At 49.5% G+C, this 24,045-nt stretch overlaps 1 protein-coding gene and 2 pseudogenes across 5 annotated transcripts in view; 1 reads left to right on the top strand and 2 right to left on the bottom strand.

Moving 5' to 3' along the window:
- LOC103786168 (uncharacterized) overlaps positions 1–18,232 on the bottom strand; it is a 28,314-nt gene extending 10,082 nt beyond the window's left edge. For 4 of the 5 annotated variants that reach the window (XR_004666596.3, XR_008621099.2, XR_010109962.1 and 1 more), the window contains exon 1: positions 17,979–18,103. Coding sequence is in view for 1 of the 5 variants with exons in the window: in XM_055098557.2 (XP_054954532.1) it covers positions 15,582–15,614 (33 nt within the window). In the remaining 4 variants the exon portion in view is untranslated. Of the gene's footprint in view, positions 1–15,581; positions 15,636–17,978 lie in introns of all 5 variants that reach the window. The other variant, XM_055098557.2, reaches the window with a different exon arrangement.
- On the bottom strand, positions 8,850–10,683 carry LOC100976351 (peptidyl-prolyl cis-trans isomerase A-like; annotated as a pseudogene).
- LOC100994638 (dynamin-1-like) lies at positions 18,147–22,743 on the top strand (annotated as a pseudogene).
- The last annotated feature ends 1,302 nt before the right edge of the window (positions 22,744–24,045 follow it).

Here is a 24,045-nt window from a genome sequence, read left to right as displayed (position 1 = left end):
GAAATGGAAAATGTCCCAATTCATGGTAAAATTGAACTCATTTCTGAAGAGTTCTTTTACAAATCATAAGCACTAGCCTGTTGAAAACAACAGTGTGTTAAGTTACTAGACTATCCTATACCATGTCAAAGAAAAACTTTAAGAACATAAGACCTTTAATCATAGCACTTTGGGGGATCAAGGCCAGTGGATCACTTGAGCCCAGGAGTTCTAGACCAGCTTGGGCAACGTAGGGAGACCCTAGTCTCTACAAAAAATTAGCTGCTTCTGCTGGTGCACACGTGTCGTCGCAGCTACCTAAGAGGCTGAGGTGGGAGGATCTCTTGAGCATGGGATGTGGAGGCTGCAGTGAGCCATGATGGTACCTCTGTACTCCATCCAGCCTGAGCAACAGAATGAGACCATCTCAAAAAAAAAAAAAAAAAGGAAAACAGAAAAAAAAAAAAAAAGGCTGGGTGCGGTGGCTCACGCCTGTAATCCTAGCACTTTGGGAGGCCAAGGCAGGCAGATCACCTGAGGTCAGGAGTTGGAGACCAGCCTGGCCAATATGGCAAAACCCGTCTCTACTTAAAAAAAAAATAGCTGGGCATGGTGGCGGGTGCCTGTAATCCCAGCTACTCGGGAGGCTGAGGCACGAGAATCGCTTGAACCCGGGAGGTGGAGGCTGCAGTGAGCCGAGATTGCACCGCTGCATTTCAGTCAGCTTGAGCAACAGGGTGAGACTCCATCTCAAAAAAAAAAAAAAAAAAAGACGTAAGAATGGTTCAACTTTTATTTCATCCTATCAATAGGTTAAAGAAGAGAAAAATGGATCGATTTGGAAAACCATTTTTTATTTAAAAAGAGAAAATTAGGAACTGATGAAAAACTGTCTTAAGAGTATTTGAAAAACAAAACAGCAAATTTAACATCAGACAGACAAAGTATTTAAATTCAGAAATAAAGTGGGTGGCGTGCTGGAGCATTTTAATGTCATACTGGAGCATTATTTCACAGATACTTGTTTTACAATTAAAGATGATTTGACTATTTAGAGCCGTGGTTCTCACACATTAGAGTGCATCATCACCACCTGCAGGGCTTGTGAAACGGGCTGCTGGGCCCCACACCAGAGTTTCTAACTCAATAGGACTGAGGTGGGGCCTGAGCATTGCATGTCTATGTTCCCAGGTGACGCTGATACTTCCAATTTGAGACTATGCTTTGAAAACCACAAATACAGGGAAATATACTAGAGAATATGTTATGAATATACTGGAGAATATGTATATATGTTAACTTACAGATTTCTGTGCAGTGGAAAAGATAATTCCCAAGGATGACAGTTTTATTTCCCAATACAATTTTTTTTTTTGAGTCAGCTCACTGCAGCCTCTACCTCCCAGGTTCAAGTGATTCTCCTGCCTCAGCCTCCCAAGTAGCTGGGACTACAAGCACCCACCACTGTGCCTGGCTAATTTTTGTATTTTTAGTAGAGACAGGGTTTCACCATGTTGGCCAGGCTGGTCTTGAACTCCTGACCTCAGGTGATCCACCCACCTCGGCCTCCCAAAGTGCTGCGATTACAGGCATGAGCTACCATGCCTGGCCTCCCTACAAGATATTAACAAGTTTTGTCTCTATCTCAGAATGCATTTCAGAATGCACTTCCTGGAGCACTATAGACACTGTCTCTCAAAATGCTCCTTTAACTAGCTTCACTGTGTTGCTGACTCCCTTGTAAATTAAAATATCTTATACATATTCCTTCATTATTTGTATGAAAGTCAAGCTTTTCGCATTGTGAAAATTATACTTCAGGGTGGGTGCAGTGGCTCACACCTGGAATCCCAGCACTTCGGGAAGCCAAAGTGGTGGTATCACTTGAGGCCAGGAGTTTGACACCAGCCTAGGCAACATGTCGAACCCCATGTATACTCAAAAGAAATCAAAATTAGCTGGGTGTGGTGGCACACACCTGTAGTTCCAGCTAATTGGGAGGCTGAGGCACAAGAATTGCTTGAACCCGGGAGGCAGAAGTTGCCATGAGCTGAGATCGTGCCACTGCACTCCAGCCAGAGCCAGACCGAGACTCTGTCTCAAATTTTAAAAAGAAAGAAATAAAGAAAAGTATACTTTGATACAGTATGCTAATATAAAGGATATAATATGGTTTGGCTGTGTGTCCCCATCCAAATCTCACCTTGAATTGCAATAATCCCCACCTGTCAAGGGTGGGACCAGGTGGAGATAATTGAATCATGGGGGTGGTTTCTCCTGCGCTGTTCTTGTGATAGTGAGTGAGTTCTCACGAGATCTGATGGTTTTATAGCAGGTTTTCTCCTTTGCTCGGCTCTCCTTCTCTCTCCTGCTGCCCTGGGAAGAGGTGTCTTCTGCCATAATTGTAAGTTTCCTGAGGCCTCCCCGGCCATGCAGAACTGTGAGTCAATTTAAACCTCTTTTCTTTATAAATTACCCAGTCTTGGGTATTTCTTCATAGCAGCATGAGAATGGACTAATACAGTGTACTAATAACAGCCCAGACAGTAGTATACAGGTACTACTATACTTTGATGCTAGAGGTATTCCCATTAAGGTCAGGAGCAGTATGTGCTATCATTACCATGATCTAACATTGTTCCAGAGGGTTTTAGGTCGGCAGTTCTCAACTGGAGGTGATTTTGCCGCCCTGGGGATATTTGACAATATCTGAAATCATTTTGGCTGTCACACTGAGGAGTGCTACTGGCATGTAGCAGGCGGAGGCTGGGGATGCTGCTAAACATCCTGCGAGGTGCAAACAGCTCCAGAACAGAGAATTATCCAGCCCTAAACATCAATAGTGCTGCTGTGGAGAAACCCTAGTCTAGACAAATAAAACATGGGAAATCCATTAACATAAATGTGGGAAAATAATAAACTGGCATTTGCCAATGACAGTCTAGCTAGGAGGTCCAAAAGAAGCACCTGAAGGACAGTTAGATTTTGCAGGGGCTGCATGGTGGCTCATGCCTGTAACCCCAGTGCATTGTGAGGTCACATTGGCAGGATCTCTTGAGGCCAGAAGTTCAAGACCAGCTTGGGCAACATAGTGAGACCGCATCTCTACCAAAAATTTAAAAATCAGCCAGATGTGGGGGTGCGCTCTGATAGTCCCAGCTGCTGAGGTGGGAGTATCGCTTGAGCCCGGGAGCTGGAGGCTACGGTGAGCTGTGATCAAGCCACTGTACTCTTAAAAAAATTTTGAGACAGGGTTTTTCTCTGTTGCATACAGGGGCTTGCTGTGTTGCCCAGGCTGGTCTCGAACTCCTGGCCTCAAGCAGTCTTCCTGCCTCAGCCTCCGAAAGTGTTGAGATTACATGAGCCACTGCCCCTGGCCTTATGAAATAAAAATTTTAAAAAAAGAAGTTACAGGATGTTATGTGGCCTGTTGAAAGATGTTGGAAAACAGTTGTGCGTGTGACCCAGCTGTAACCAGTTATAAAAGTATCAGGATTAAGAAATGTACTGCGTCTGGCTTTCCCAAGTTTAGGTTCCCGCTGAAAGAATGAGATGGACCTTTGTTTCTTCCTCCCCTCCTCAACTCCCTGCAAGAACCAGGACTGTGCATTTTGACGGGCAGGCTCTTACCCCTGGCAGGCCACAGGGGGCATGCAGAGCCTTTCTGCGTGTGTTTTCTGGGCAGTCAGATAAAGACCCCCTGTCCAGGCCTTTGTTTAGGATATTTGGCCCATGGAGGAACGAGGCTGGAATCACCTGGGAGGGGCAGAGGCTTCGACTGGAAGGAGGAGTGACCTGAACTCCAGGTTCTGGGCCTACACTTTGTTCCCATGCAGCACCCTGTTAGTGGTGACTGGGGCCTGGAAGTCAGGGGCCTTGGTGGCCAAGTGTCGGCTGGACAGGAGGAGCTGAGGAAGGTGAGGGGCATCTCTCCAGCACTGCCCCCCACCCCATCCCCAAATCGATGCCCTCTGACAGCTCAGACACAGCCCCAGCCAGCAGCAGTGCAGGTCAGGAAGGGCAAATGCACTCAGCACGGATCTGCTCCATAGTCTCCACCTCACTTCATCTCGGGTTGAGGGGAGTGAGTCCCCGCAGCACTCGTGATATCCTGTCAGCTGAAAACATTCAGCTTGATTTAGAAAGATAAGGTGGGACATCTGTTGGGCATGGCATGTGGAGCAGTGCCATCCCTCTGTGGCAGCGAGTCAAGCAATAAACCAGAATGTGCAAAACCTGCGTCCCAGAATCACCGTTCCTGGAAGAAAAGCCTATATTGTCAAGATGCCCACTCCTAAATTTACCCAAACTTTCCACCCAGCCTTGAAAAACCAGTAGAACTTTGACGTTAATATACTAACCCTCAGTTCTATACAGAAATGTGTAAGAATAGCCACATACTGTAATGTGCAGTCATTGAGAGAGAGAAGCCCGACAGAACAAATGGAACCAAGTCCAGAGACATGTCTGTCTAGGCGCAAGATGCCAGCATGTGTGTCAGCCAGGGAAGCAGACCAGGAGGAGATATTTATTAAGATTTTAAACCAGGCTCCGTAGCTCAGGCCTATAATTACAATACTTTGTGAGGCTGAGGTGGGAGGATCACTTGAGCCCAGGAGTTTGAGGCTGCAGTGAGCTATGATTGTGCCACTGAATTGCAGCCTGAATGACAGAGGAAGACCCCATCTCAAAAAGAGTGCTCAGATGCACCCTTACATGAAGCCACCTTGGGTACAGCTTCCAAGACTGGTGAGGCGTTACTCAGAACAAGGGGGCCCAGCCCTAGCTCAGCTTCCACCTCCTGAGCGACACCTGGAGGAGGTGGCCACAGTGTCCTCAGTCCAGTCTCTGTTGGGTCTCAGATCCCCCGATCATCATGCCTTTTTTGCCCAAGCTCTGCCTCATTATGGCCTTCACTGACCGCAGCCTCTTCCACCTCCCCAAGGGGACCCCTGCTCATGCTCTCCAGCCCACAGGAGTGCCTGCTTCTCCAGGAAGCCCATCCTCCTGGCTCTGGGCTCTATGTAGGAGAGCTGGGCAGGCTGGATCCCACCACTGAGTTCAGTCTCGGGGGTCTCCACCCATGCTAGGCTTCCACTGATGGGACATAAGTGGCCAGGGGGGTTCTTTACATCCACACAAGAGCCCCATGATGACCAGGAATGGGGTTCTGAGAGGTTAAATGACTTGCCCAGGGCCCCAGAGCTGGCTAGAATCCTGCACTGCCATATCCAAGGCTGTGTTTGGGCCTCCCACTCGGGGCCCGGACACCCCTCTGCATCTACCAGGCTGGGAAACACATGTCTGCTGTAGCTTCCTCCCAGTGACTTACAGCAGCTGCAGATTTCTGGGGGGACTTCTACGGGGCCCACCACAGTAGGGAGCTGAGAACTCTTACAGAGCCCTGAGTTTTCTCTCCGCCCCCTTCAGCTCTGAACTCATACTAGTTGCTCTGATACAAGAACAGGCCTTGGTGAGGGTTTTGGGGCTCTTGTCAGTAGCCCAGGCCTTCAGGAATCGGGTGATGTTGATGTGGAGAGGAGGTGCCTGCTGGAGAGACTGGGGGGAGCAAGCATAGCCCAGGGCCCTGGCCTCCTGCTGGGGCATCCCCCTCTTCCTTCCCAGGGTCCCCTGAGAATCTGAAGACATCCAGGGTAAAGTGCGGTGTTCAGCTGTGTCCTGGGGTCCAGGAAAGCCAAGGACAAGTTGCTCTACCTGCTGTCCACCAGGCACCCTGGCAGAGAACAGCCTCAGCCCACCCCAGCCCAACACCAGATCCCAGGGACTGATCCACCTGTAAGAGGGCAGCATGGGACTGCCCCCATTGTCCCCAGAGAGTCCCCTCAGTCATGGGCTCTGACCAGGGTGCAGGTGGGCCCAGCAGGCTGGCCCAGCGTGGGTGTGGCTGCCCATTGGTCCTCTGAAGAGCCTCAGGGGCTTGTGGCAGCTGGTGTATGTCTGGGCTTGGAAGTAGAGGATGTCCCCCAGCCACAGGGCAGGGGACACTTGTTTTGAATTCCAGTCCTCTGCAAGGACAGAGAACCCAGGCTCTGAGCACCCCAGCTCTGCCTGCCCTACCCACAACCTACCACCATTTGGCCCAGGCAAGTTGCCCCAGCTCCCGCAGAGGGAGCCACCCTTCCCACCTCCTGATGTTTGCCCACACCAGTCAAGTTCCATTCTGGAAAAACCCTCTGTGTCCTTGGGAAGGCACCTCCTCCTTGACTCCTTTCCAGAGCTGTCATCCCCACTTTAATTTTCTACCTGTCATTCAATGCAGAGACCAGCTTCTTCCCTGGGCCAGGGCTGCTCTGGAGGCAGGGAGGCTTTGGCCAGGCTGTGGGGTGTAGCAAAGCACCGGGTATAGACCAGGCTCTCCAGGCACACCTGGGCAGAGAAGTCAGAGACCCACAGGTGAATGCCTCTCCTTCTGGCCCCACCCACCTCACAGGCAGAAAGAGGGAGGCTTCACAAGGAGGTTGACGTAAACAGGGGAGCCCAGGTTACCTCTGTCTGATCTCCTGCCCTCCTGGGAGAAAGCCAGAGGTTGGAGCTGGGAGGCGTTGAGAGCCCTGGCCCCGTCCTGGTTTCACTGATGAGGCTCAGGGAGGGGCTGGGTCAGCCCAAGTCACTGAGTCCATAAGTGACTCATATAAGTCCATATGGTTCTGACCATAACCCAGGACCCTAGAGCTAGCCAAGGCCCCATCCCTTTCCCACGTATATCATCCTTTTCCCACGTAGGGGCATGAACTGGCTTCTGGCTTCTAAGGCCGAGGCCCAGCACACCTCTACCTCCCCTTGCCTGCAGCTGTTGTTACACATCAAAAGTGAGTTTTCCCTGAGGGGCCGGAAGCATAGCTCCCTGGGCTGGACCAGGTGGCCAATCCAAACAAGACCCTGTGCATCCCCACAAGCCAGGCCTTCTCACACCATGCAGCAGCTGAGGGCACCAGGATACCCTGGGGGGTTCCAAAGACGAGCCCTCCTACAGGCTCCCACAGCAGCACTGCCAACCCCAGACCTGCCATAAGCTCTGTATCCATCCAGCCTTCGAGAACCTGGCCATTCACACATACCTGCCCCACTCCTCACACCTGGCTTTCCTGTGAAAAGTGGAACTGGTTCCACCTGGGCAAGCTGGAGAAGGGCCTCAGGAAATCACCATTTTGGGGACTTGTTCTAATCATTCATTCATTTATTCACCAAATACCCACTGTCCACCTTTCTGTACCAGGCCAGGGGTGATACATCAAGCAGAATACATGTCCCAAGGAGCTTTCCTCTCTTTAGAGACAGACAGGTGGACTCTCAGACCATGAGGTGCCCTCTGGGCTAGGGGGTGCCCAGGGCTGGATGCAGGGGAGGGCCTCACCCACAGGAGATGCTCGTGGGTATGGACGTGGAAGCCACCATGGGGTAAGGGTGTGACCTGGGGCAGGTGCAGGGCCTGCTCTATCTGGAAGGCTTCCTGACTCTGCCAACGATAGACCGTGGCTAGATCAGGCTTCATGTCGATTTTTAATATTATATTTAATACATTTTGATTATGTAACTAAACATTATTGTGATAAAAATTATGAGATATAGAAAAGTTAAAAACACAAAAAACCAGCAAACCCCTTCTCTCCCCAAATAACTGCTTCAACAGTATTTTCAGACTTTTTTTCTCATGTATCTGCAGCTATAAACATAAACTGGACAAGATACTATCCTTCCCCATATTCTACTTTGGAGCTGGATTTTTCACTCAGCAGTGAATAGAGGCAGGCTTTAAACAGGCCAGGCATTGTGAGGGCCCTGGGAAAGGAGACTGACCATGTTGCTGGGTGACCTTGGGCAAGTCTCGCCCTCCTCAGAGCCTGGATTTTCTCTATCCAGTGAAGGGCAGGAAGGGCTGTAGTAGGACTACATCAGCACTTCCCAAACTCAGAACTGCCACGTGGAGCTGTGTGAGCTATCACTGCACAACCCCAGGGGCAGGAGCATTCTTGTCACAGCCTCTGTGAGTGGGGCTCCTGCCCAAAAGTGTGCTGTGCCAACCTGGGGCCCACAAGAGGATTTTAGGCGATATGCGGATGAATTGATTTTTACCATTACCTTCTATCAGTAGTAAATGAGACCGATTCTCACCGGGAGGGCTTGTTAAACCACAGATCACTGAACCCACGCCTCAGAAGTTCTGATTCAGGAGGTCTGGGGTGGTGCCTGAGAATCTGCATTTCTAACAAGTTCTCAGCTGATGGTGATGCTGATGCTGCTGGCTCAGGGACCACACTTTGAGAACCACTAACCACAAGTTTCCTTTTATTCATTTATTTCAGGCAGGGTTTTGCCGTGACACCCAGGCTGTAGTATAATGGTGCAATCCTGCAATCATGGCTCACGGCAGCCTCGACCTCCCAGGCTCAAGCAATCCTCCTGCCTCACTTCCCAAGTAGCTGAAACCATAGGTGCACGCTACCATGCCTGGATGTTTTTGTACTTTTTGTAGAGATGGAGTTTCACCATGTTGCTCAGGCTGGTCGTGAACTCCTCAGCTTGAGCAATTCACCTGCCTTGGCCTCCTAAAGCAAAAGTTTCCTTTTTAAATACATTTATTTAGGTTTTAAAAATGAGTTGACTTAAAGCACAGGAATAGATCTTCAACACTAACCACTGGGGAAATGCAAATTAAAACCACAGTAAGATATCACTACAGATCTATTAGAACAGCTCAAATCAAGCATAGTGATAGTATCAAATAATGGCGAGGATGCAGACAAAACTAACTCATACATCGCTGGTGGGAATATAAAATGGTACAGACACTCTAGAAAATAGTTTGGCAGCTTCTTTAATTAAACATACACCTCAATATATGACCTAGCAATTGCGTCTGGGCATTTGTACCAGAAAATAAAACTGATGTCTGCACAAAAACTTATACATGATTGTTCATGGCAGATTTATTTGTAATAGCCCCAAACTGGAAACAACCAAATACTCCCCAATAGGTGAATGGTAAAGCAAACTGATACATCCATTCTATGACCTGACAGTTTTGGAGGGGCTTGCGTCATTATATATAAATGGTTTCAAGTGTTTTAATTTCATCCACGATCAGACTTTATGCCAATAGAGAGTAAGGTCTGTGCCTTATATTTCGTGTATCCCTCTGGGCCCCAGGAACTCTGCCTGTGCTTGACAAGTTTCAGGCTGGGCGCAGTGGCTCATGCCTGTAATCCCAGCACTTTGGGAGGCGGAGGTGGGCAGATCACCTGAGGTCAGGAGTTCAAGACCAGCCTGGCCAACATGGTGAAACCCTGTCTCTACTAAAAATACAAAAAAGTGGCTGGGTGCGGTGGCTCACACCTGTAATCCCAGCACTTTGGGAGGCCGAGGCGGGCAGATCACGAGGTCAGGAGATCGAGACCATCCTGGCTAACATGGTGAAACCCCGTCTCTACTAAAAATACAAAAAAAATTAGCCAGGCGTGGTGGAGGGCACCTGTAGTCCCAGCTACTTGGGAGGCTGAGGCAGGAGAATGGTGTGAACCCGGGAGGCGGAGCTTGCAGTGAGCCGAGATCGCGCCACTGTACTCCAGCCTGGGTAACAGAGCGAGACTCTGTCTCAAAAAATAATAATACAAATACATAAAAGTAGTTTGGCATGGTGGCAGGTGCCTGTAGTCCCAGCTACTCAGGAGACTGAGGCAGGAGAATGGCTTGAACCCAGGAGGCGGAGTTTGCAGTGAGCCAAGATCACACCACTGCACTCCAACCTGGGTGACAGAGTGAGACTCCATCTCAAAAAAAAAAGTTTCAATAAACAACTAATTTATTTAATCTCTCTCCATCCTCTCCTTTCTTCTACCACCACTCTAGGATAATAGCCATTATACCTCATAAGTCCAATTCATTTTTTCCCTTGTTTTTCTTTCTTTTTTTTTTTTGGTTATTTAGTTTTTATTTCATAATCATAAACTCAACTCTGCAGTCCAGCTAGGCATGGAAGGGAACTGCAGCGAGAGCACAAAGATTCTAGGATACTGCGAGTAAATGGGGTGGAGGGTGCTGTCCTGAGCTACAGAAGGAACGGCCTGGTGGTTAAGATAAAACAAAAGTCAACCTTATTAGAGTTGTCCACAGTCAGCAATGGTGATCTTCCTGGTCTTGCCATTCCTGGACCCAAAGCGCTCCGTGGCCTCCACAATATTCATGCCTTCTTTCACCTTGCCAAAGACCACATGCTTGCCATCCACCACTCAGTCTTGGCAGTGCAGATGAAAAACTGGGAACCATTTATATTGGATCCAGCATTTGCCATGGACAAGATGCCAGGACCTGTATGCTTTAGGATGAAGTTCTCATCATCAAATTTCTCCCCATAGATGGACTTGCCACTAGTGCCATTATGGCATGTGAAGTCACCACCCTGACACATAAACTCTGATAATTCTGTGAAAGCAGGAACCCTTATTACCAAATCCTTTCTCTCCAGTGCTCAGAGCATGAAAGTTTTCTGCTGTCTTTGGAAACTTGTCTGCAAACAGCTCGAAGGAGACGTGGCCCAAGGGCTCGCCATCGACGGCGATGTCAAAGAACACAGTGGGGTTAACCATGGCTGATAGTACAGGGCTCCCGATGGTGGCAGTGTCTGCAAAGCCTCCCTTGGTTTTCTTTTCTCAATATGCCTAAATATTTAAAATTATTATTTTTAAATTATATCAGCAAGTCTGCTTATTTTAAAAAGTGAAATATATACATATATATAATAAGTATTCATTAATAACTTTCTTCCAGTCCCTTCCATCCTCACACCATAAATAAATAATGGTAATAGCTTGATGTACCTTGGTCCACATCCTTATGCTTGTACAGACCTATAAAAATTGCTATATTCATGTATAGTGTGTTTTATGATTGATAAAAAAAATCACACTTCAGCTGTGTGATTTTTTTCATCTCTCTGTCTCAGTAAGTGAGACTCTGGATCAATATTTTTTAAAGCTACATCATATTCCAAGTTATTGGTAAAACCACAAACTATTCAGCTTGCTTATTCCTGAGTTCTAATGACACTGAGTGTATTTTCATAATATTATAAAACACATGTTTCTCTCCTGTGCATTGCATGTTCATATTCTTTGTTCCTTGTATTTAAATTTCTAAACTGTCAGAACCTTATTTTTGTGAATGGCATGAGATAGTGGATTTAGTTTTGTTTTCTTCTAGATTGACGGCCAGTTTATATTTAAAAAATTAACCTTTTCCCACTGCATTGAAATAGTACCCTGTCCATATTTTATGTTCTTATATATACTTACATTGATTTGGGGATCAATTTCTGATCCACAGATACATTTTTATTCATCTTTTAATGTTGTTTTGATTATAGTGACTTTATAATGTTAGGTTAATATTTGGTAGGGCAATTCTCCCTGTTTCTATTTTTTATTTTCATAGTTTTCTTGCCTATTCTTGGACACTCATTTATTTTTTCATTTGAACTTTACATTCATTTCATGTAGTTTTTGTAAAATGACTTGCTATGGTTTGAATGTTCGTGCCCTCCCCAAATTCCTGTGTTGAAACCCTAACCCCCAAGGTTGACAGTATTAAAAGGTAGAGCTTTTGGGAGGTAACTAGGTCGTGAGGGCAGAGCTCCCATAAACAGGATTAGTCCCCTTATAAAAGAGGCCCAAGGGAGCTTCCTTGTCCCTTCCCCCATTGAGGGCATAACAAGAAGGCACCGTAAATAAACAATGAAATGGGCTCTCACCGGACACTGACCTGCCTGTGCCTTGATCTTGGACTTCCCAGCCTTCAAAATTAGGAAAAGTCAGTTTATGTTGTTTAGTAGCTATCCAGTCTATAGTATTTTGTTACAGCAGCCACAATGGACCAAGACATAATTCACTGTGATTCTAATGGGAATTGCATCATAGTTCTACATTAATTTTTCTAAGAATTAACATTAACACTATCCTTTCTGGAGTACTGGCATGTCTCTCCACTTGCTTAGATCTTGTTTTCTGTCTTTAAAAATGACTTCATATACAAACATTCTTAGCCATTATTGTTGTTGTTGTTTTCATTTTTTGTTTGTCTGTTTGTTTGTATTTTAGTACAGACGGGGTTTCACCACGTTGCCCAGGCTGGTTTCAAACTCCTGAGCTCAGGCAATCTGCCCGCCTTGGCCTCCCAAAGTGCTAGGATTACAGGTGTGAGCCACCGTGCCCAGCCTATTGTTTTTAATCATGATTTTTATTTTTATTTATTTTTTTTTTTTCTTGAGATGGAGTCTCGCTCTGTCACCCAGGCTGGAGTGTAGCGGCATGATCTCAGCTCACTGCAAGCTCCACCTCCCGGGTTCATGGCCATTCTCCTGCCTCAGCCTCCCGAGTAGCTAGGACTACAGGTGCCCACCACCATGCCTGGCTAATTTTTTTGTATTTTTATTAGATACGGAGTTTCACCATGTTAGCCAGGATGGTCTCGATCTCCTGACATTGTGATCTGCCTGCCTAGGCCTCCCAAAGTGCTGGGATTACAGGCGTGAGCCACCGTGCCCAGCCAATTTTTTTTTTTTTTTTTGAGATGGAGTCTTGCTCTGTCTCCCAGGCTGCAGTGCAGTGGTACAATCTCGACTCACTGCAATCTCTGCCTCTCGAGTTCAAGCAATTCTCCTGCCTCAGCCTCCCAAGTAGTTGGGACTATAGGTGCATGCCACCACACCTGGCTAATTTTTGTAGTTTCAGTAGAGACAGGTTTTACCATATTGGTCAAGCTGGTCTCAAACTTCTGACCTAAGGTGATCCACCCACCTCGGCCTCCCAAAGTGCTGGGATTGCAGGTGTGAGCCACCGCGCCCATCCTTATCATGATTTTAGAGAAGATATTTCAAATTTAAAATTGTATTATTAAATATTTCAAATATACAGAGAAATATAAAAAAAATTACAGGCAACATGTACCCTCTTCTCATACTTACTAGATTTCAACATTTTGACATATTTATAGAATATGATGACATTCTTTCATCTTCCCCCTTTCTAGATATATGACTAGTGTCTAGAAGCCAGTGTGTATAATTCCCAGACATTTAAACATTTCTTAAATGTATTTTTGCATTTCTAAATAATAGATAATAGTTTTATATATATTCCTAAGCAATATATAATGCTTTTATGTGTTATTTAAAAAATAAATTTATATCCATGACTAGTTATTCTTCATATTGAGAAAGGCTAATGATTTTTATGTACCATATATCTTGATTTGAGATATTTTATTAAATTATTTATTGTATTTATTTTATTAAAATATTAGATTTTCTCTGTTCTCTATTATATACAAAAATATGCAATTTTACCTTTTTTGTACAATATACATACCAATTGTTTTCTTTTTTTTCAGTTTGATTAGCTAAACATTTTAAATAATGTTGACTAACATTGGGGAAAGCAGCATGTTTTTCTTATTCTTGATTTCAATGGAAATGACTTTAGAAATTCTAATATAATGCTTCTGTTAATTTTTATAAGCTTGTCATATTTATGCAAGACTTTTAACTTATTTTTTTTAGGATAATGTTTCACTAAATCCTCACAGTGACCTGAGGAGGCATGTATTAGTCTGTTTTCACACTGCTCATGAAAACATACCTGAGACTGGGGAGAAAAAGAGGTTTAATTGGACTTATAGCTCCACATGGCTGGGGAGGCCTCAGAATCATGGCGGGAGGCGGAAGGCACTTCTTACATGGTGGTGGCAGGAGAAAATGAGATAGAAGCAAAAGCAGAAACCTCAATAAACTCATCAGATCTCATGAGACTTATTCGCTATCATGAGAATAGCACGGGAAAGACCAGCTCCCATGATTCAGTTACCACGTCCTGGGTCCCTCCCACAACATGTGGGAATTCTAGGAGATACAATTCAAGTTGAGATTTGGGTGGGGACACAGCCAAACCATATCATTCCACCCCTGGCCCCTCCAAATCTCATGTCCTCATATTTCAAAACCAATCATGCCTTCCCAACAGTCCTCCAAAATCTTAACTCATTTCAGCATTAACCCAAAAAGTCCACAGTCCAAAGTCTCATCTGAGACAAGGGAAGTCTCTTTCACCTATGAGCTTGTAAAATCAAAAACAAACTAGTTACTTCCTAGATACAATGAGGGTACAGGTGTTGGGTAAATACAGTTGTTCCAAATGGGAGAAACTGACCAAAACAAAGGGATTACAAGGCCCATGCAAGTCCAAAATCCAGTGGGACAGTCAAATTTTAAAGCACCAAAATTATCTCCTTTATCTCACATCCAGGTCACATTGATGCAAGAATTGGGTTCCCATGGTCTTGGGCAGCTCCACCTCTGGGGCTTTGCAGGGTACAGCCTCCCTCCCAGCTGTTTTCAAAGGCTGGCATTGAGTGCTGTGGCTTTTCCAGGCACATGGTGCAAGCTGTCAGTGGATCTATCATTCTGGGGTCTGGAGGATAGTGGTCCTCTTCTCACAGCTCCACTAGGCAGTGCCCAGGAGGGACTCTGGGGGGGGGGGCTCTGACCCCACATTTCCCTTCTGCACTGCCCTAGCAGAGGTTCTCCATGAAGGCCCTGGCAGCAAACTTTTGCCTGGGCATCCAGGCATTTCCATACATCTTCTGAAATCTAGGTGGAGGTTCCCAAACCTCAATTCTTAACTTCTATGCACTCACAGACTCAACACCACATGGAAGCTGCCAAGGCTTGGGGCTTCCACCCTCTGAAGCCACAGCCTGAGCTGTACGTTGGCCCCTTTCAGCCACGGCTAAGTGGCTGGGACATACGGCACCAAAACCCTAGGCTGCACACAGCACAGGGTCCCTGGCCCTGGCCCACAAAACCACTTTTTCCTCCTGGGCCTCTGGGCCTGTGATGGAAGGGTCTGCTGTGAAGGTCTCTGACATAGCCTGGAGACATTTTCCACATGGTCTTGGGGATTAACATTAGGCTCCTTGCTACTTATGCAAATTTCTGCAGCTGGCTTGAATTTTTCCCCAGAAAATGGGTTTTTCTTTTCTACCACATAGTCGGGCTGCAAATTTTCCAAACTTATGCCCTGCTTCCCTTATAAAACTGAATGCCAACAGTACCCAAGTCACCTCTTAAATGCTTTGCTACTTAGAAATTTCTTCAGCCAGATTACCCTAACTCTTCTCTCTCAAGTTCAAAATTCCACAAATCTCTAGGGCAGGGGCAAAATGCCACCAGTCTCTTTGCTAAAACATAACAAGAATCATCTTTGCTCCACTTCCCAACAAGTTCCTTGTCACCATCTGAGACCACCTTAGCCTGGATCTTATTGTCCGTATCACTATCAGCATTCGGGGCAAAGCCATTCAACAAGTCTCTAGGAAGTTCCAAACTTTCCCACGTTTTTCTGCCTTCTTCTGAGCCCTCCAAATTGTTCCAACCTTTGCCTGTTACCTAGTTCCAAAGCTACTTCCACATTTTCAGGTATCTTTTCAGCAATGCCCCACTCTACTGGTACCAATTTACTGTATTAGTCCATTTTCACACTTCCAATGAAAACATACCCAAGACTGGGAAGAAAAAGAGGTTTAATTGGACTTACAGTTCCACATGGCTGGGGAGGCCTCAGAATCATGATGGGAGGCGAAAGGCACTTCTTACATTGGCAGCAGCAGGAGAAAAAGAGAAGCAAAAGCAGAAACCCCTGAAAAACCCATCAGATCTCATGAGACTTATTCACTATCATGAGAATAGCACAGGAAAGACCAGCCCCCATGATTCAATTACCTCTCCCTGGGTCCCTCCCACAATAAGTGGAATTCTGAGAGATACAATTCAAGTTGAGATTTGGATAGGGACACGGCCAAACCATAACAAGGCAGGAATTATTATTAACCCATCTTCCCAATCAGGAAACTGAGGCTGAAAGGAAGGGATTTGCCCAGAATCACACAGCTGGGAAATGAGCAAGCCAGGACTTGACTCAGATGTGATGACCCCAAAGTCCAGGCATGCCCTTAACCCCCAGGGAGGGTGTGGCTTTGCCCATCTGCCCTCACTGCCTGCCCTGTCTTGCAGGAATGTCTACAAGGATTTTTTTTTTTCCTTTTTGAGATGGAGTCTTGCTCTGTCGCCCAGGCTGGAGTGCAGTGGCACAATCTCGGCTCACTGCAACCTCTGCCTCCCAGGTTCACACCATTCTCCTGCCTCAGCCTCCCAAGTAGCTGGGACTACAGGCGCCGGCCACCACACCCGGCTAATTTTTTGTATTTTTAGTAGAGACGGAGTTTCACCGTGTTAGCCAGGATGGTCTCAATCTCCTGACCTCATGATCCGCCTGCCTTGGCCTCCCAAAGTGCTGGGATTACAGGCGTGAGCCACCACTCCTGGCCTCTACAAGGATTATTGGCAGCTGGAGCTGGCCCGTGAGACACAGGAGGAGGTGAACAGCTGGAAGTCCTACTTTCTGAGGGCTGGTGTGTACCTTGAGTGTGTTGGGGTGAGCGGCAGGGCAAGGAGAGGAGGGTCAAGCTGCTGATACTAGGGGGGCCCTGGGGCACCATCCACAGTGATGCCAAGTCATGCCATGTTTCTGAGCCCTTGTTCGGCTCAGAAATAACCAGGAATCCTCCCCACTACCTACTCTGGGGTGAGATCAGAGTTAAGTCTTCTGGTCCTCCCATCCTTCTCCAGTGGCAGTTTTGTGTCTCCGTCTCTGCCACAGATGGCATTTCTTGCATGCCCTTTCTATGATGGTGGTTTCCTGTGACTGCCTTCTCTTTTCTCCCCTATTTCACTGTGGCAATGTCTAGAGGAGACTTAGAGTTGGGGTGCAGTGCCCCAGGTTCACTCAACCTCTCCCCTTTTCCTCTCTGTGTGTGTCTACTTTGGCTGTGCTCCCTGGTGCCAGCAGTGGTGGCAGTGTTGGTGTGTGGGCCTCCCAGGACAAGAAGAAAGTGAGTGTGACCCTCTCCTGCTTCCTGCCAGGCGTCTGCAGCCTGGCACCAGCTCTGGCCAGGTCTTTAAGCAAAGGATCTGCAGATGTTCTTTTCTCATTTCTGGTTTGGAAAATTGAGGCAAATTCTGGGCACTAGAGTCAGAACCAAGATGAGGCTGAATCAGGGGAGCCTGGGGTCCTAAGAGATACAGGGATGGGCAGAGACCTGAAACCTTTTAGAGCATGTGGAGAGCTGGGTGTCTGTTTAGGCCAGTTGCTTCTCTCTGTGCATCAATGTGCCAGGTACCCTTGCAGGGGATGCCTGGAGCCTGGCTGCATGGCCTGGCCACCCTGATGCCCTTGTGTTCTTCATGACAGGCCAGCAAGACTGAGGGGAATGGCTCCGACAGCTTCATGCTCTCCATGGACCACAGCTGGAGCGACAAGTGGAGACCATTCAGAACCTGGTGGACTCGTACATGGCCATTGTCAACAAGAACATGCAGGACCTCATGCCCAAGACCATCATCCACCTCATGATCAACAACGTGCATGCACCGCCTCATGGGGGTAGAGGGCTCCTGTGGCACTGGGGACCCAGGTGGCCATGTTGGCCTGGGGGAGATGCCGACCAGCCTTATGGGACCAGCCTCAGGAAGGGAGGCACGGTCCAGACCAGAGTTGTCCAATAGAAATATAATGTGGGATTATAGTGGTTCATACTTGTAATCCCAGCACTTTGGGAGGCCAAGGTAGGAGGACGGCTTGAGCCCAGGAGTTCGAGACCAGCCTGGGCAACATAATGAGACCTCATCTCAACACAAAAATTTTAAAAACTAGCTGGGCTTGGTGGTGGCAAGTGCATGTAGTCCTAGCTGCTCCACAGGCTGACGTTGGAGGATCACTTTGAGCCCAGGAGGTTGAGGCTTCAGTGAGCAGTGATCTCGCCCACTGTACTCCAGCCTGGCGACAAAGCGAGATCCTATCTCCAAAAATTAAAAACTGAGTAGACAGGTGTCCTGGTGGCATGATAGGTCCTCAGTCCCCTCCCAGAACTGTGACCTTGGACAGGTGACTTTTCCTCTGGACCTCAGTGTCCTCATCTGAGTGAGAAAAGGGCGGTGGGGAGGCGGATCTTCGAGTCTAAGCGGTGTAGAAGCCGTGTCTGAAAAGCCATACTTGCGGCTCCAAGTCCAGCGCACAGTCCCAACAGGGCCCGGCGGGGCAGCCATGGCAGCCAGGGCAGCACAAGCATCAATCAGGTCCCAGTCTCCATCCCTCTTTGCCCACTCTCAGACCAAGGAGTTCATCTTCTCGGAGCTGCTGGCCAACTTGTACTCGCGTGGGGAACAGAACACGCTGATGGAGGAGTCGGCAGAGCAGGCACAGGGGCGCAACGAGATGCGGCGCATGCACCACGTGCTGAGGGAGGTGCCCAGCATCATCGGTGACATCAAGACGACCATCGTCAGCACGCCCACGGGGTCCCGTGGATGACTCCTGGCTGCAGGTGCAGAGCGTCCTGGCCGGACGCAGGTACCAGGGTCGGCCCCCACGGCCCCAAAAACCCCCAGCCTGGGCCGCGGAAGAAGTGCCGGACCAGGCAGGGCGCATCCCCTCCCCGGGGTGGCGCCCACTTGAAGCGAGAGGCGGAGCTTAGAGAGGGCGGGGCTTGCCGTGGAGCGCGGGCTGCGGGGAGGGGTGGATCTGGGACGTTGGCGCCGCTGGCGGCGGGGCTTAAGCTCCGGTGACCGCCTCGGGCCGGCAGGAAGGGGCTTGCATGCATGGGCGTGGCTGGCACTGGGCTGGGGCGGGGCCTCAGGGTGGGCAGGGCCGCTCATCGCTCCTCTTTCTGTTCCTGGCTCCCTTTCGCCCGCAGGTCGCCCAAGTCCAGCCCCACGACGCAGTGCCGACTCCCCGCCGTGCCCCCAGCCCGGCCCGTGTGGCGGAGCCCTGCTCCTGGGCCTCTGCCTGCTGGGTCCACCCTGGGGGAAGCGCCCGTCGTACCCTCCACACCGGGGGCTTCCCCTGACCCCTTCGGCCCTCCCCCGGCAGGTGCCCTCGCGCCCCTCCCGGGGTCCCCAGGTGAGTAGGGGCTGAATATGACGGGAGAGGCCGCTGGACGGGCGTGGCCGGGAGGGAAATGGGGCTGGATTCTAGAGCGTCGGACCTGGCCGCCAGAACTGGCCGTCTCCATCCCAGGCACTCCGACCGTGGGACTGGAGCCCTGAGTGGCGGAGAGCTGGCGGAGCCTGCCCCCAAAAGAGCACTGAGTCCCGGAAGTGGTCTTTTTGTGGAGGGGACTGTGGGGCTCGTCCCACCTGCCCCCTTCTTTCCAGCACTCGCATGGCGCTTCCCTCTATTTTCACTCTTGGCGGCCGCCCCACACGTTGCATTCCTCCTCGTTTCTTCTTCCCGCTGTCCTCCATCCTCCATTCCGTCCAACCCCTCTCCCAGCCCCTGGGGAGCCTACCTCAGGTCAGAGAGTCTGAACCCCGAGATGTTCTGGGTGTGTGGATTTCCTTCAGCTACCCTGATGTCCCCACTTCCAAGTCCTGACTCCTTTGAGCCATCCCAGGGGGTGTCTGGCCACTGGCCCACAGGAGCAGAGGCCAGGCTGTGACTGTGTGAGCATCAAGGTGTGTGATGTGTGTGTGGATTTGCACACGAGTGTGAGTGGAAGAATGGCACCAGGCCTGGGCTAGGACAGAAGCAGCTGGGGAAGGAGCCTGGGGGGCATGGGCAATCTGATTTTTCCTCCACCCCCACCCCGCCCCCGCCCCTGTCCCCGCCCCCACCCCAACCTACTGGGTCCAAACCAATGTGGTAGGGGTGGCTGCAGGGGCAGGGATGGGAGAGTCTGAAGCCTGCTTCACTCCCAAAGATTTCTAAGGAAAAGCGTTCTGCATCCTCTGGCTTGGCCTTGTTGACCCATGGCCTCTTTCGAGGACATTCACTCTGATTCCCAGTGTGCCGTATCCACTGGCCATGTTCTCTAAGGAAGAACAATAGCATCTGTTTTTGTCTCCAAATGACTGTAGGGTAGGGCTGTGGGTCCAGCGCCCATAAACCAAAATGAGGCAGGGATTGGGGCTTGCCCTATGATGCGCTGATGACCCACGGAGATGGGTAGAGGCAAGCAGCATAGCACTGGGCAAGAGCACTGGACTGGGAGTCCAGGATGCTGCTTCACCCTGGGGCTTTAGGCAAGTCCCTTTCCCTCCCAGAGCCTCAGCATCCTTTCTATCAAATGATGACTCTCTGCCTTTCTCCCAGGGTGGCCGTGGGGATCAAGGGAGACAGTGGCCATAGGGATGCTGTGTTAACTGCAGATGTGGCTGTAGGAGCACCTTGCTAACTGCCAATGTGAGTTCAGACTCTTCAGGGTATTTGGCATCCAGGTCTGTGGTGAGGTGTGACATATGGGATGTAAGGTTTGATGCCTGCTCCGACTCCAGTCTTGCTAACACATGCGAAACATTTGGCAAATCATGACCCTCCCTTGGGGAAAAGAGCAGTCTAGGAGAGCTTCAAGGCAGCCTGGCTTCAACGCAGTCCGGGGCATGACTGAGATAGAATTATGTGGCGAGGAATTGGAGGGTAACTGGGTACAGAGCTGCAGTGTGGGCAGAGGTGTAGTGTGGGCCGCATCCAGGACAGCCACTGGCCAAAGCAGGGAACAGAGACGGAATCAGGAAGAGCTCTGTGGGGAGGGTGGGGCATAGGGTGGAAAACCTTCAAAGTCCGAAGAGTTTGACTTTTGGGGCTCAATGCTGCAGGCCGTAGGGAGCCATGGAAGGCTCTTAGGTGGGTCAGACTCTCTGACCTGAGGTAGAGAAATGACAGCTGGACATTAGCAAGCAAGCCCTGTCTCCATGAGCAGCACAGGTGGTCCTCTGAACACACCAGGCACAAGTGTGCAGGGAGCTGCTGCAAATGCCTCTGTGTGCAGGCGAGCCTCTGTGTTGTGACTCTGCCCACATGTGTGGATCAGTGTGCTGAGTGGCTGCACACCCAGATCCGTGCTGCACGTGCCGGCCAGTGAGGGTGCTGGGCACTGCGAGGTGGCGGGGAAGGAGGCATGTTAGGGCACAGTCTCCAAAAGGCCTCTGCAAGTCCACATATGCTTCTGGAGGAAGGGGCCCTGCACACCACAGACAGGGAGTGTGCTTCCGTAAAAGGAGCACTCAGCTGGGAGGCAGGCAGGCTGGCCACTAATCCCAGTGCTGTGCGACCTTAGGCAGGCCCTACACCTCTCTGGACCTTGGTTACCTTGTCTGTAAAATGGAGGAAGGCTAGAATGGCTGGTAAATCCTCAGCTCTGTGAGCCATCTGAACCTGCTTTGTTTCACCAATGAGGAATCACCCATAATGGGGGGAGACTAGAGCCACTCTAAACCTAAAGCAGGATTAGATGGTACATGGAGCTGAGCATTTGCTATTTTAACTTTGTGTTTACTTTCATGGGTATATTTCATGTGTATATTTTCACATATATGTGTATATGTATGTGTCTGAGCGTGTATGTGCACATGTGTATGTGTACATGTGTGCAGGTATTTGACTAGTACATCAGACCCTGATTTCACAAATATGGCTAAAGACGAGGCTAAAACACACACTTAAATTTTAAAAGTAAGCTGATTTTTAAAAAACGCTAAGTAGAGTTCCGGTGGCATCTGAGTGTGGCAAAAGTCCTGATGAAAGGCGACAAATGGCTGCAGCCCTGGTCTGAGTGTCCCTATCCCCTTCCTGTCTAAGGGACAGTGGATTCGGGGCCCCGGCCTCCCTGGAATGAGAGATGCACAGACTGGGCCCTGATCTCCCACCGTGTCCTCACAGCCCCAAGACAGAATGCCATGCGGATTGGCAGGAGACCTCACTGTGGGGTTCTTGGAGCCAACCCTCCAGGCCATGTAGGGTCCAGCCCTACGGGACTTAGTGGGTGTTCTCCCCTTGTGCAGAAACGAGAGATTGTAATAAATAAAGACACAAGACAAAGAGATAAAGGGAAAACAGCTGGGCCCAGGGGACCACTACCATCAAGACGCGGAGACCGGTAGTGGCCCCAAACAGCTGCGCCCGCTGATATTTATTGCATACAAGACAAGGGGGCAGGGTAAGGAGGGTGAATCTTCTAAGTGATTGACAAGGTGAAGCAAGTCACGTGATCACAGGACAGGGGGCCCTTCCCTCTTAGGTAGCCGAAGCAGGGAGAGAGAAGGCAGCATACGTCAGCGTTTCCTTCTATGCACTTATGAGAAAGATCAAAGACTTTAAGACTTTCACTATTCCTTCTACCACTGTCTACTACAAACTTCAAAGAGGAACCAGGAGTATAGGAGGAACATGAAAGTGGACAAGGAGCGTGACCATTGAAGCACAGCACCACAAGGAGGGGTTTAGGCCTCCGGATGACTGTGGGCAGGCCTGGATAATATCCAGCCTCCCAAAAGAAGCTGGTGGAGCAGAGTGTTCCCTGACTCCTCCAAGGAAAGGGAGACTCCCTTTCGCGGTCTGCTAAGTAACGGGTGCCTTCCCAGACACTGGCGTTACCGCTTGACCAAGGAGCCCTCAAGCGGACCTTATGCGGGCGTGACAGAAGGCTCACCTCTTGCCTTCTAGGTCACTTCTCACAATGTCCCTTCAGCACCTGACCCTATACCCGCAGGTTATTCCTAGGTTATATTAGTAATTAAAAGCTAATGATTAATAATGTTTATAGTAATGATTGGTAATTGTCTATGATCATCTCTATCTAATTTGTATTATGACTATTCTTATTCTAATTATTTTCTTTATTATATTGAAACAGTTTGTGCCTTCAGTCTCTTGCCCCGGCACCTGAGTAATCCTCCGCCCACAGGGCCACAGGCCCCATGAGATCTCTGAGGCCACAGAGCGTGTCCACACACGTGACCTCCAGGGTGATTTGGGCCAGGGCACAGGAATGGCCCAGGCAGAGGTGGCCTGGGCGTGGGCAGAGATGGCTCGGGCTGGGCCTGAGGCATCCAGGGGGCTCAGCATCGCATCTCCTCGGGGGGGCCATCTGAGACTGCTGGGCCAGTGAAGAGGCTTCTCCTGGGTACCCACCTGTCCTGTCCAAGAGAGAACAGCCAGCCCCACAGCCCCAAATGTCTCTGTCCTCCAAGAGGCCGGATGTGAATCACAGGAATTTACAGCCCAGCCTGGCATGGGATTTATGAGTCTGCCTCCAGCCAGGGCTGGTGGGGAGTGGCCACTGTCAGCCCCCCATTGCCGCTGATGGATGAGGCTGTTTCCTGTAAGACAAACTGCCCTCTGTGGCAGGCAGTGGAGGGAGACACATCCAGGCCCTAGGGCCAACCCCATACCTATCCCAGAGCTGGATCCCTCGTGCCGTCACAGTCCACGCCTCCCCTTGATCCCCAGCCCTACACAGTGACACGCAAGCAGAAGGTGCACCCAAGGGGCCCAGCTCTTAGCCAGAGCTCTGCCTCCCACACTGCCATCTGCACCCCCTCCCCATGACCTTTAAAACCTTTCCATCCCAGGGCCCAAGCCTTGGGACCTGCCCAAGATGGGATATACCACACTCAAAGCCAGAATGGATCTCTGAGGTAGCCCAGAACACACACACACACACACACACGCACGCATATATACACACATATGCATGCATGCACATACACAGTACACAGATAAGAAACCAGGGTCCAGAGAGGAATGGGCCTTGCCCGAAGTCACCCAGCAGCACAGTGGTGAAGCTGAGACCCCAGCCCACAAGCCCCCTGGACTGGTCATTTCAGTATCCGGTCACAGTGGACTGTCATATGGCCACAGGGGTAGTTTTCACCTCCAAATGCAGGTGCCTCTCCAGAGAACAGACAGACCTGGGTTTGAGTCCATGCCCCACCACTCTGTGTGTAAAAGTCATAAACTCTCTGTGCCCGTTCCCTCACCTGAAAAATGGGGATCAAAATAACCCCGACTTACCAAGGTTCTTACGAGGTTCAAGTGAGAGAATGCAGGTAGAGCCGCAGGACAGAGTGGGCCCCTGGCACATGCTCCCTGAGTGGTAACAATGGTTCGCCACTATCTCTCGTGTCTCAAGGGGCCCCGCTGCCTGATTTGCTGCGGGCAGGAGGAG

This window comes from Pan paniscus, chromosome 16 (assembly GCF_029289425.2).
Source record: "Pan paniscus chromosome 16, NHGRI_mPanPan1-v2.0_pri, whole genome shotgun sequence".
In the NCBI taxonomy this organism is placed as follows: Eukaryota; Metazoa; Chordata; class Mammalia; order Primates; family Hominidae; genus Pan; species Pan paniscus.
Note: the sequence above shows the minus strand (reverse complement) of the source record. Positions and strands in the feature narration are given on the sequence as shown.